The following is a 13,921-nucleotide window of genomic DNA, read 5'->3' as shown; positions in this document are numbered from 1 at the left end:
GGCGCCCCCCGCCCGGTGCCCCCCCCCCCCCCCGCCCCATGTTAGCCCACTTCTCATTGCTGGGCAGAACCTGTTTTGACAACAATGTTTGAGACATCCGTACGTTAACTCTTTCAGTCTCTCACAACCTCTGACACACTGGTCCCAGGACAGAATTTGTGCAGAGAGCACTGGCACCTACCTCTTCCTACAAAGTCCAAGGCTTAGATTTTCCATCCCACTGTATAAAAGTTACTCAAACTTATTCTTAAAAAACACCTCTGCATTTTTGGAAAGTAACTACATTTTCTGTGGTATCAGACAGGGCAATTACTGAAGAAATGCATGAGAAAAACGGACCTATGAGCTAATCAATAGCATGGCACTTGGAGAAACAGCAGCTCAAATCTCTGTTCATTCCCTTCTTTACTTTGGGCAATTCGGTACCCTTTCTTTGCCTGGGTTTCCCTTTGTATAAAAGGAAGGTAAGTGTATCTAAGAGCAGTGCAGAGTAATGGCTGCCAGGATCGCGTACATAGCTGACAAGTACTCAGACAGAATAACAGAAGTTCGAAAGACAGAAAGGAAGAGAGTTATGAGCATGATTCCTAATTACATTACTGGTAAGACTTAATAGATTCACTTTCTCTTAAGCTAATACTCTTTTCCCCATTTCTAGTTCCAAAGTAAAACTGGAATGCAGTTAAGCCAAAAACTGTGGCCTTGGGGCTTACCTTCCAAAGGAAACAAGCAGAGAGCAATACATTACACATTCCCCAGGAGTGATCAAAAATAGGATAAGGCTTATGTGTGAAACAGGTTCAACAAGCACAGAACACAACTTGATGTTGTCCTGTTCCTTTGAGGTAAAAAGCAAAGTTAATTAGTCAAGGGTTTTTTGGTGTGTTTTCTTTTGTTTGTATGTTTGTTTGTTTTACTCACAAAGTTGGCCAGATCAAAAGTATTTAAGGAGGCCAAGTCAATTTTACCAGACAGACCAATGTTTGGAGAACTCCTCAAAATATTCTAGATTTGCTGAAAAGTTGGGAGGGAAGGGGGAAGGAAAGGGAGAGGAAATAGAGGTGCAAGAAACATGGAAATACTACTTCTGCTTCCAGGTGCAGCAGTCAGCTTGAATTTAGAAGCAGTAAACTGAAAAAAATTGGCATGAGTTTAGTAATTTGAAAAGTAAACCCTCTTTTGAAACTGTAGATTAAAAGAGAAATTGTAACATCAACTCTATTTCACAAATTCAGAATATCATTCAAAAACTTATGAGAAAAAGGCCACAAGGAATGTTTCACCATTAATGCTTCTCTGGAACAACAACTTTAGCATAACAACCAGTCCTTGTCACCAGCATAAAGACTGTAAGACTCTCAAATATAAGAAACAACACCCAACCTTCACTATTCCTTTTGAACAACAAAGGAATTCTGTAACCAATTCTGGAATTACAAGGAAAAGCACATATGTGGTATTTCTCTAATTTACAAAAACTAAAAGATGTTAAAAACATTCCCTGCTTAGCTTTAGAAAATATACTAAAACACACCCCTGTATGCTTTTCTAAAAGGCACACTGAGGAGGAGTCACAAATCAGCACTATCCAATTATACAGAGACATAATTTAATTAAGAAAAATATACAGTTCTTATTGCAAGCCTTCTCCATCTCCATGATTCCTGTATCTCAGAAGTCCTTTTGACTCTGCCTTTCCTGCTCGTTCAATGTTACTGAATACGAACACAAAAATACTTCCTTCAGGTAACACATGGTGGTGTTTTTTGGGGTTATTTTAGTTTGTTTGGGATTTGCACCATGCAGTTATAAATTTAACAGTAAGCTGCAACTATTTTTTGTTGTTCTAAGAGATCATAATAAAGTTCATGCGCTTCACTACAGACTTACCACTACATTACTAAATAATCCAAGTATTTTAGTTTTGTAGACAACTGGTAACAGAAGAGGGGAAATGCATGGATACCAGTTGCATATCAGACCCTGCCAAATGCAATACACACAACCAGAAAAGGACACTCAACTGTTAATATCCCAAAACGTGCTATGCTATTACCTGTAATATTACTAAAGTGGTCGTTGCAACTTCTGTATTGTGATATGTAAGTAACACAAAAATTAACACGAGTAATAGATCTGCGAAAAGCTGCAACTTGCAGTCAGAAACACATCGTCTTTTCTGTAATCTCCAAGAACTTCCAAGTGGCACTGAAAATCATAAATCCTATCTGAGAGCACACATAATATAACAAGTGCTATTTCCAAACAAACTCCAGTTAACAGAATCACATAATCGATTTGGTTGGAAGAGACCTCTGGGATCATCAAGTCCAACCTTAGCCCTAACACCACCATGTCAACTAGACCATGGCACTAAGTGCCACGTCCAGTCTTTTCTTAAACACCTCCAGGGATGGTGACTCCACCACCTTCCTGGGCAGCCCATTCCAGTGCTTAACAATCCTCTCTGTGAAGAAATGCCTCCTAATGTCTAACCTAAACAGAAGTTAGTTAATGATTTATCTTACTATGGCAATACTGGTAGCTTTTTCATTTATTAATAATTTTTAAAAACACGCAAAACTGATTGGCTGATGCAAAATGCTGATGTTTTATTACCTTAGTCATTTCCATTAAAGTTTAAAATTGGAGTACTTTTCAAAAAGAAGCACTTCTTTCTTTTTTATGTGCCAAAGATCAAAAAATGCATGGTTTACAATTACTGTAAGCCACCTCTCCCTATGGAGCTTTTTTGGTAGAGATTACTTGACAGTGATCAACAAAACTGTTCTGCTGAAGAATTTCTGCACAAAATTTTAGTTGATCTCTTCCAAGGATATTTAAATAATCATTATACAGGTGATATCAAAATCTTAATTCCAGGTAATTCACTAGAATATTTCTTCTTAACACATGATTTTACTCTGATCACCATATTTTTCCATAGTTTTTTCTTGATTTACCTACCAATTAACCAATAATCACTAGACAACCATAAGACTTGGAGTAAGTGATGTGGTTCTGATTATGCCTAAGGCAAAACAAAACAAGAATACTCCCCAGGAAACAAACAAAGATTTGTCTAAAATATTCTCTCATACGTTGTGTTTATCTTTAAAGATCTAAGTATGACAAAGAACCAAGAGGATGATATGGATGTTTAGAAGTTAGAAAAAGCAGAGGTAAGAGAGGAAGGAATCTGAAGGGAAGCATGAACGACTTCAGCAATTTGCTTTCAACAACTTGATTTTTGCAGTGGATTGTCATACGTAAGGGCAACTGCTTTCAAAACAGCATATTTTACTATGTCTGCAACTTAAAAAAAAACTAGTTTAGTAATCTGAGAAAGTATTTACTAAGCAGTATTTCTCCAGCAACCAAATTCAACCCAACTGGTGAGTTTGCTCATTAAATTAAACCACAAACATTTTAGAGACAGGAATGAAAGTAATTTCAAAAGAATTATGCAGGAAAATCTAATAAGGATTACCTTGGAGTGTATCAAAACTTTGAGATACAATGTAATGATGGAATGAAAAAGTTAAGTATTTAAAGGAAACTTCAGAGTTGAAATTCTGCAGTAACCTTTCTGTGCAACATTCTGAACATTCATTCCTTTTGGCAGTTACTGTCATTGTGCAAGCTGAAAAAAAATATAAGTAGTCTTAGGAAGTACCTAGGAAGCATTCAAATAAATCTTGGCAAGTCACTAACGTATTTGATGATGCATAGATCAGTGTGTAACATATTTACTCTGTAGCTTCTTTATGTATACATTATAGGAAAAAAACATGATGTAATGTAAAGATGGAATTACACTTGTAAAACTGCAGAAGTTTTTACTTTCTACATTAAACTAACCTTAAAATGAGAGAATCAAGGCACTGAGACAGTCCATTATGTAACATCATTAAAAAAACATACACTTCAAAAGGCAGTCTGGTTTGTTGTTGTTTAAAAGGTTTCATACTCTTGCTTTAAAGATCAATAGAGAAAGTTAAGATTTGGGTGACTACAGACAGTACCTTTTGACAGTAACTTTTAGTCAAAAGCATATGTGTGAAATGAAATCTTTTGTGTTACAAAGGTATAGGAAAAGCTAAATATTTAGCTCCAAACATCCTGCAAATATCGTTTTGCTTCTCGAAGCATGGCCAGGATTTTCATAGCTTCCAATTTGTCAGCTTCCATTTCCATGCTTAAAATGTCCACTACAGCATCACTTACACCATCAGCCATGTGCTTCTTATCTCTGGGGGGGGAAAAAAAAAAAAAAAAAAAAAATTAAATAGAGGAGGACAATGCCTGACAGTGTATTTTTCCCTTTATCAATAGCTTTGGAGACAGGATAATATTGCAAAAGAGGTATTAAAAAAAATCCCAAACTAAAATACAGTTTTTATATTGTACAGTAAGATTCTCATTGAGTTTTCATGTAGCTGAGCATTGACAACAAGAAGGGTTTCTCTCAATCAAACATTGCAAAGTTTTCAGCATGCTGTAACTTATATTTTATAAGAAAAAACCCTTGGAACCCTAGTTGAGCTGTCACAGAATAATTGTTTTCTTTTAGGGAGAACTGGACCTGCTGAAGTAATTTTTTTTATTATATCGCCATATGGTTCCAACATAAGAAAACCAAACCAAAACAAACCCCCAAAACCCAGAACCCTCACTTATGAATAATGCTATTTTTAATACAAATAGCTGACATTTATTCATGCAAGAAAACACATTGACATTGGGCTCTATATTTGAACAGTTCGTCCATTTATCATCAAAGTTTGTAAAAATCTCAAATCTCCAGGTAAGTTAGCATCCACAAATAAAACTTCCCACTGTAAAATACATTACTATTACAGAGCTTTAGCATTCAGGCCCACTGAAGCCTGGAACACAGCAGAAGACTGCTGCTATCTCACAGCTGTGCAGTTTATCATCACATGTATTCAAATACCTCATTTTCTCAAGAGAAATCTATTACCTTGAAACCTACTATAGCTTAATTGACTAAAAAAGAAATAATAAGGGACTAAAGCAACCAGTGGAACTATGTAGTTACAAGCTATACTTTCAAGACTATATTGAAAAAAATGGACACAGTGATGAAATTCTAGCATTCCAGGAAGGCTCTTTCAGCATCATGTTGGTCCTTTCTTTCAGAAGCTCTAAGTCTTTCTAAAGCCTCAAACTTCTGCTCTGTTCTCTTTCTGAGACAGTCCATCTCCACTCTACTCACCCACATACATAGAAGTAACCTCTTTCTTTCAGCAGAACTCTGGCAACTTCCTTAGCATAAAGCCTAACGACATCTTGCACATATTTAGGTGGGGCTACTTCGGCAGTTGAAGAGTCTCTTGAGAAACAAACTTTGAGATGAGTTAATGTGCCATTTTCCAGAAAACATCTGAGCTCATCTCTGAAAGGCAAGAAAAACTGTTAGTAATGGCTCAGAGATAAGCATTCCCTCAGGAACACAAAATTAATGCTAAATAGTGAACTTGCTTGAACAAATAGTCTCGATCCTGATGCCGACAACCAAAAAACAGCCATGTTTCTCCAAATTCCCAGTCTGTATGTTCTTCTCTAAGCTTTTGCCTAAACAGACCAAAAAAAAAAAGAATAATAAAAAAATCCTACCCTGTTTTATGAAGTGTAGAATCTAAAACATCTGTAACTTAATTCTCATTTAAAGTAGTGCTTTAATAAACCTCTGGATTGGCAGAAATGTGAAACAATTTAAGGTAAATCACAGTCAAATCCTCCTTGTTTGATTTTCTTGACTACTCACTTTTGGCCCAGTTCAAAATCAATCAACTTCAAAGAGGTGGGTTTTTTTGCCACAGTTTCAGATTGGAATAGTCAAGACTGACACTTCCAAACATCTCACAAAACAATCCTGACTGCTGAATAAGGAGATCACTACCCTTTATCCTTCACTGGAAGCCCCATAAACATACCTGGGAAAATTCAGCATAATGCACTTTTAGCATGCTTTTCCCTTTAGCTGTAGAAACCTGCTGGACTTTATGAATAACAATCTATTTACTACCATATCATCAGAAGAGTTATTGCATTTTCTTGAAATAATGCCCTCACTTCAGAGGGGTTTTAGCTGCAACTTTCTAGTTATATTTTGAGAGAGATACTTCATTTATCATTGATCAAATACTTATGAAATGCTATGAATCCTTTAAAATAAAATGCAAAATGCTTCTGAGAGATAGAAGTATATTTGGGAGTTAAAATTAAGGAGTAATGATTGTACATAATGATTTAAAGTGGAAGCATGGAGTCAGGAACATCATGTCAAAATTTCATTTTTCTCTCAAATAAAATGGTTTAAACATAATTGTTACAGCATGCAAGAAATTCCATTATCTTGCTGGAACTAAGGAGTCACTAGGAATGATATGTGTTGGTTACCTATAAAACTTGCAATCGTTCCCACCTAAATATTCCATTCTTCCCGTTCTTTGTTTCCTCCGAATGATCATGTTTTTACATATTCTCGGTGATGTGGTATCTGTCACTTTTTGAATAAGCATCTCTTTGCCTTCCAAAATTACTCTGCTTGAGTTGAAGGGGAAAAAAAAAAAAGGGATCTACCTTCCCTCAAATAGAAACCCACCAAACCCAAGACTACTGCCCAGTTGAGGGTTCAGGGGCCAAGTTCCAGAGAAATATGGGAATGTGGGAGAAAACTTGACGTTCATCATGCCAAGGCTTTTAAAACAGATGCCACTTCTGAAGGAAATGGATTTTGAATACTTTAGCCAATCAACACTATTTCTAAAAACTACCAGCCTCTTACAGGACTTCTGCTCACAACACACAGATAAAGGATCTAATTTCTTATTACTGTTTCTGCAATTCACCCAATTCCTCATATATCCACTATGGATATTAAATACAGTCAGATGAGAGTGTAAGTTTTACTCATTTGAAAAACAAATAAATACATAAGCACTGTTGGTTTAAAATTAGTAAGATTGTTACATAGCACCATACATAATAAGACTGACATACCACTGTTACAAAAAGTAAAAGGAAGAAAAAACAACAGAAAAAAAAAAACCCAAGGTAAGATTAACTGCATTTGTACTCCAAACGTGAGGCTGTATTTTCTTCAACATAAAAAGGTTGCTTCCAGGTAACAACTTGGTACATACCTGTGTTGTAGGAAACCAATAAATGGTGAAATTCCTGTTCCTGGACCAACCATCATGAATGGGACAGATGGGTCTGCAGGTAAGTGGAAAGTATTGTTTGGACGAGCAAAAATAGATATCTAAAATGAAATTGGATAGAATACAATTGAAGAATATCCTTAAGCAGTGAAAATACCATGAAATTTTTAGAACCTTCAGGATGTTTACATAGTATATGTGTCCAGACGCCCTTCCAAATCCTGAACTTCAGAGTTTATTTTTAATACCACACAAGCATTTAGAATAAAATTCCACATCAGTTTCTGAAAAAAACCCACACCATATTTACAAATCTATTAATCCATATGGAGGAAAACTAGGGAAAGCCACACAAGTATGAGTTTCTGAATATGAAAGTTGAGTGCACCATAAATTTGGGGAATGCTGTTACAGAATTCATGGAAAGTTTGGTGTTGGTACGCAAAGGGAAGTAAAGCTAGTTTACTGCTATTATAGGCAACTCAACCTTTTTTTTTTACATTGTGGACATCTAAAAACATTCCAGTGGAGGTGAGGATTTCTTTATAGTTAACTGAAGTCTACTGATACTGAGTTAGCTTTCTTAATTTTCACAAAAGTTTTACACAATCTCCAAAAATGCATATGGGTGAGGGGAGGCAGACAGCTGCTCAGAGATCTTGGAAAATAGTTTGCGTTATTCCACTGACAAACTCTAATTCTGATCTTCAGATCTGTGCCTGAAAGGAAGTCTTAAATGTAATTTTCATAGGAGGTCCACAACTATTCTCTGAGGCATGGCTAACATAATGTACAGAAAAAGGGAGATGATTACTTTTAACTCTTTAAAAGATTATTCAAGACTTCACAGCAGCCATAGCAGAGCTTCATCCCTTAATGTCATAAGCAAACATCTGATTTATTTTGCATATTAATTATGAAAGGATTTGAATTTACTTTCAAGTTTAAGGAAGGAATGAAACACTAGATCAAGTTATTTAAATCTTGTTCTGTAAACCTGAGCGGTTTAGCACTATTAATTTCTTATCGTTTAATTCACTAGAGATACTACAGCATTAAACAGGGTTATTTTCCTGGTTTCATGATGATAAAAAACAGTATAATTCTTGCTGTGGGGGGCGATATTTGTATTTCTGTTATACTTACTACTTCAAACCACACTTGAGTTAGGAGGCTATTTTCCCTATTAATGATTCCAAACTGGTCATTCCTTTAAAAAATATTGCAAATGGTAAAACATATTTGTACTGTAGTGTCTTCAATTAATCAAAGGTATTTTTGCATAAGATCACACCCATCTATTTTGTATTGGTATTCCACATATTTCTGCAATCTACATGTATTGCTGCACATTTATCTATGCTGAATTCTAGCTTGCACAGCAGATGCAAATAGTTCTGAACTTTACTCAGACTCATTTTGTAATAATCCTTTTTTTCTTTTAAAATCCACCTCTTTTTTATGTTTGATCTTTAATATCCTGCAAATCAATTATATTGTAAATAAAGAGCAGATGTGAATACTGGAGTAAGATATATTATGTGCATATTAATCAGTTTGCCTTTTAAGTTAGTTTTAAAAAAATGAAGATAACTTGTATGGGTTTTCCTTCCATTTTGCGAGACCAACAACCCTGAATTATTGGCACAGCTTTCTTGTAACCAAATTCTATGCTTGCTTCCATTTTTCTTAATCAAATATAGATTAGACTGGCAGTAGTTTTTTTGCCATATTGATTATATAACAGAATTCCAAATTTTTAATAATTAGCTTACAACTAATAATTTTGAGACCAATTAATTACAGAGTTTCTCTGCCATGAAAGGAAGAGAGGCAGGGTGGCGGGGAAAGTACCTTCTAATAATATCCACCATGCCAAACCATCTTTGATGCACATCAGAAATAACACAGACAACTGTCCGCTATATCATATTCAGTAACTCGGCTTTTGCAAACTGTGCAACACCTGACAAGAAGTGAGTTTTACAATTTGTCCCCTATTATCTGCCACCCTTTCCTGGAAGTGACCAACTGCATCAATCCTACAACACTAACAGTCATAACAGTCATAATTGCACAGTGGTAGCTTAGTCCATGAAAACATCCTCCAAGACTCGTTTAGGACTACAGTGGGGTGGAGAACAACTCTGGCTTTTCAGCAATGGCAAGTTTCACAACTCAGATATCCACAGATACAGTAAAATGTAAGCTTAGCAACTTAGCAATGAAGTTATAGACATGTTACAGAGGGAAGGGTAAAATTACAAGTAGGGTAGAACTGCAAAATGAAAGTGTATACTGCCAAAACACCTGCATTACATCAGAGCAGTGAACGAAGAAACCTGTAGTTGTTTCAAACATGCATAAATTTAACCATTAAGGATTTCAGATCTAATATTGATACCTTTTCAGTTGCAGAGCTTCCTCCTTTTGTATCCAGAGTGTTTTTACCGGGGTGCAGTAGAGGTGCAACTAACTCAGCAAGCCACCCTGTACATACTCCTTTCCGTGAGACTGGTCTAGCGGGACAGGCAGGGAACTCCACAATGTTAAATACAAAACACAGTTTTCCTGGCTGATACAAGTTTGAACTGCAAAGACAAAAGTATGAAAAAAAAAACCCACAAACAAACCTGAGAGATAGCTGTACAGTCTTACAACGGGTCCATTTGCAGCCCAAACCACCTCAACTGAATCAAGATTCTCAGTGTTCAGCTAACTCTGTGATATTTATATACAACTAGAAAACATATTAAGGTTGGACTCAGAGGCCAGTTCCTACAGAAGGGAATCCAATTCCTACCAGATTCACACATGTGTGAGTAAATTCTTGAGAACTCTACCAAAGTCTTGCCAGACACTTAAACCAATGTTGTTTGAAATAGTCAAACCCTGTGTTTTTTTGCAACAGGGACACAATCACTTTTTCTTCAGGTGACAATCACTTTTTCTTTCATTCCTCTGTTTCCTCTTTAGATTATAACATGTAGACAAACATTTAAGAAAAAAGTGTACCTAAATTTCTAAGGAGATATAATTAGAATATTTCATTACCTTGACACTGAATAGGATCTGGCTTGTAATTTAGGAAGATGTTCTGAAAAAAATTAAAAAGAGCATCATTTATTATTTGATTCACCCCAAAGAAAATGAAAATATCACATGATGAGTGTTTACAACAGATTACAAACATCTTACAATTTAATTGTAATTTTACTTTATTGACATTCAGTGTTTGTGGTTCAGAAATAAGCTATTAAGATGAACTCTATTTTGAACGGTTTTTAGACTTTGTGGAACATCTGTTAGAGATCCTATAAAATGAGGCCACAACAGTAAATTTATGGGGTTCTTGGTCAACTAAAAACAACTGTAAGGTGCACAGAAGAGATGCCAGTAGCTAGTGGACAAGGTGAAGCTTGAAATTTAATTTTCTCCATCTTCCATCTAAGAGCTCAAAAGCTCTTAGAATAGGATTTGCTTGATTGAAAGTTTCCTATATGTGATGTCCTAGAAGTAGATGTGCCAGTTCAATTTCAAACCACTATGACTACCTACGCAAATTTTTGAAATCACAGCTAAAAAAGCAGCAACAGAGACAAGAGTTTACTGGGCATTTTTTTCAATGAGAAACTCACTATATATATGTGTGTGTCTATGTATGTACATATATATATATGTTATATGTATGTATGTACACATACAGAAAAGGTCAAACTCACTGGTGCCTTCAAAGGAATGACTTGCATGCAGATTGAACATTTTGGCTGAGGAGAAGGGTGTATTAAAAGGAGACAGACATACCACTAAGCGAACAATGTGGTGGGGAATGGCGACCATAAGTGAGCAATACCAGAAAAAATGGGCATAGCAAATGTCAGAAAACATACAGTGAAGTAATAGGGTAACATACAGTTTAACTGCTTTTAAGTTGTTTTTTCACATGTACGACCCTTTTGCAGATGTTCCAACCAGAACATGGACACTGACATATTTTAAAGATGCTCCGGTACATCAGATAGTTGCAAGTCAGAGTTAAGAAAAGCTAGTTCACTGAAATCACTTAAAGATGACACTAAGCCCATTGAGCACATTAGTTTCCTGGGAGAATACATTTCAAAAACTTTCAAAATTTCCTTTTATTCAGTCCAGTTGCTACAGCACATTCCATATCACCTTTGAAAAGCTAAGTGTTTTTGCTTTCACTGTGAAAATTAATGTATTTGTATAAAGTGGAGCAGAGCTTGTATTTATTTTTTTAAATCCCAACAGCGTAGTAAGAAGGAGAGATTTGGGGTAGGTATGGAGAAAACAACTGCAAGAACATAAAAAGCAATCTTTTTGTTTCCTATAATGAAACATTTTAAGAAGTTCTGGTTTTTAATCTGGAAAATAACTGCCAGTATTTTCAGATGTATTTGAGATGGTTACAGTTGGAGTCTCATTTCTTCAATGTTTTATATAAGGAACCCAGTGAGCGTGTTGGACATAACATAAACACAAATATTCTGGGAGAAACTTTCTGTTTTAACAGGTGAAATTGCAAGAAAAGAACATGTAGGCAGGGAAATCAGGAGTTGTAAAAATATGTCTTTTTTTAATTGTAAACAGTTGATTAATTGTTTCTTAAAGACCCTAATCCTGCAAACACCTTATGCTTATTTTTTATGCACAGGAGCAATCCAGAGTCAACTGAAGCACAGGTATGTACCTGTATGTTTGTAGAATGAAGGCCAAAAACTACGCACTGGAGAACAGAGCTTTGTTCCCCAACAACAGTTTTAGTTTGATCACTATGGATATCATAATATTTCTAAAGAACTGAAGAGTTATTCCCCTTTCTTGAGAAACTGAACATTTAGTCTGATGCATTTTCAGAAACCAAATCTAATTAAATCTAAATCAGTCACTTACCAATTAACAGGTTAAGTGAAGGCTTGCAGGTTGGAAAAGCATGAAGTAAATCCAGCAAGCAAACATTAGATTCTCTAATAAAGCGTGTGTAATCAGAGGCTCCTTGTCTGCTGCAAAGCTCCTGAAGCCTCCGTTTTTCTCCCACATCACTGGTACATTCTACAAGAGCTCGCAAAAATGCCTGAAGAAAACAAGAGTGAAGAGTAAATATGTCCATTTGGGAAAATGGTCACAAAACTGGGAAAAACGTGCATTGCCTGGGGACAGGATGCAGTCGCCTGACAGGTTAACAGATAATACATTTTATTTCCCAATGCACACTTTCACCTACTATGAAAAATTCACATTTTTCTTTTCCCTGAAAAATCCCAAACTTATGAAGGGCTCTCTTATTTATGTATTTGCACTTTAGTTAAGTAAACAGTTCCATAACACAAATTAATCCAAGACAAAACATCACTTGCTAAGTTACAGAAGCCAGGAAAGGACTAATAAAAAGTCTTCGAAGAGGTATTACTGTAGATAAAGTATGGTATTTAATGAGTCATGTAAACGTCACTGTGGTGTTTTATTCCATACTTATGCCTACATAATGGTACTGCAAGCTTTTCTTAAGGGAAAATGAAATTCAGCATTGTAAGATAAACTAAAAATCAGATGTAAACAGTTACAAGTTTTTTTCCAAAAGCAAGGTGGAAATAGACACAGTGCATAAATGAAAAGTGATCCAAAACACCAAGTGCAATCAGATGACAGACTCTACACAAAAGAATACTTGTAAAGTAATTTGAGTGTGTTCAAACACTGAGCTTCCAGACAATAGTTTTCAGTACAGTTACATAAAGCACATTCTACACTGAACAGGTAATAAAGTAGATAAGTTAGAAAAACTGACTTGGGCAGTATTCCCCAGCCAACACTCTCTGCCTACTCTTATTGTTGAGACAAACTTTCAAAGTTGTCAAACGCAGTTTTGAAAAGGCTGAAACAAGTGGAAGATTCTCTTCTCTTCTGCTGCAAAATCCACTAAATTGAGTGAAAAGATCCTTCCAAAACCTGATTTCCCTCAGAGACCCAACCAACACAACTGTTTAGCTTCATTGTTCATACAAAGTTATCTTTAAAATGTGTTTTGACAATGCTAGAAATAAACATGCATTTCCAGTTGCAAGCTTCCAGTTTTTTGCAAGCACAGAATGAACGGAAAATAACATTCACTTGTTGTGAGAACAAATGCTATACACATAAAAGTCTTTCTTAGAATTCTGCCAGGTTACTAAAATGCTAAAGAAAAGCTTTATAGTAATTTAAAAGACATTATGGTATGTTTGCATAGAGCAACATGCGTATTTTCAGTGACAAAACTTGACAGATACGGCTCCCTCCGACTAGAAAGAATGATTTCTCTGAAATGCCTATGGGGCCAGGTTCAGTCAGCCTTCCAGTTATCTGGCACCAAATATCTAATACTCTTCTATTTACTTCCAGACTAGTTACGAATCAAGGTACTGCAGAATGGGAATAGAGATTTCAGTAGCTCATAGTTTGCCAGGTAAAGCACCAGAAGTGAAATTTCTCAGAATAAAGTACAAACAGCAACATACAAACTAACGATCCTTATTCACCAAGAAACATGGTAACTACACATGAAGCAAGGACAGATCTCCAAGAGCCCATACAGCATAGAACTACTAACAATTTATCTTTAAAAGAACAAACACATAAACACCTTTTTGGGAATTGCTCTTATTTCCAGACACCAGGTTAGAATGAATTTCAGAGTGCTTCTTTCAGGGACATGTTGTGGATGAGCTGCT

At 35.8% G+C, this 13,921-nt stretch overlaps 1 protein-coding gene across 1 annotated transcript in view; it reads right to left on the bottom strand.

Annotated features, from left to right (window-relative positions):
• Positions 1-4,107: 4,107 nt before the first annotated feature.
• Positions 4,108-13,921, bottom strand: part of MTRR (5-methyltetrahydrofolate-homocysteine methyltransferase reductase) — a gene marked incomplete at its 5' end in the record, with an annotated part of 22,263 nt that continues 12,449 nt past the window's right edge. Inside the window, 8 exon segments of the mRNA XM_009696323.1 lie at positions 4,108-4,252; positions 5,240-5,419; positions 5,506-5,598; positions 7,173-7,291; positions 9,595-9,781; positions 10,245-10,287; positions 12,105-12,285; positions 13,834-13,919. Of these exon segments, the coding sequence (XP_009694625.1) occupies positions 4,108-4,252; positions 5,240-5,419; positions 5,506-5,598; positions 7,173-7,291; positions 9,595-9,781; positions 10,245-10,287; positions 12,105-12,285; positions 13,834-13,919 (1,034 nt within the window).

The sequence above is a fragment of the Cariama cristata genome, unplaced genomic scaffold (genome assembly GCF_000690535.1).
Source record: "Cariama cristata isolate BGI_N322 unplaced genomic scaffold, ASM69053v1 scaffold223, whole genome shotgun sequence".
NCBI lineage: Eukaryota > Metazoa > Chordata > Aves > Cariamiformes > Cariamidae > Cariama > Cariama cristata.
The sequence above is the reverse complement of the archived record's forward strand: the minus strand, read 5'-3'. Positions and strand labels throughout refer to the sequence as shown.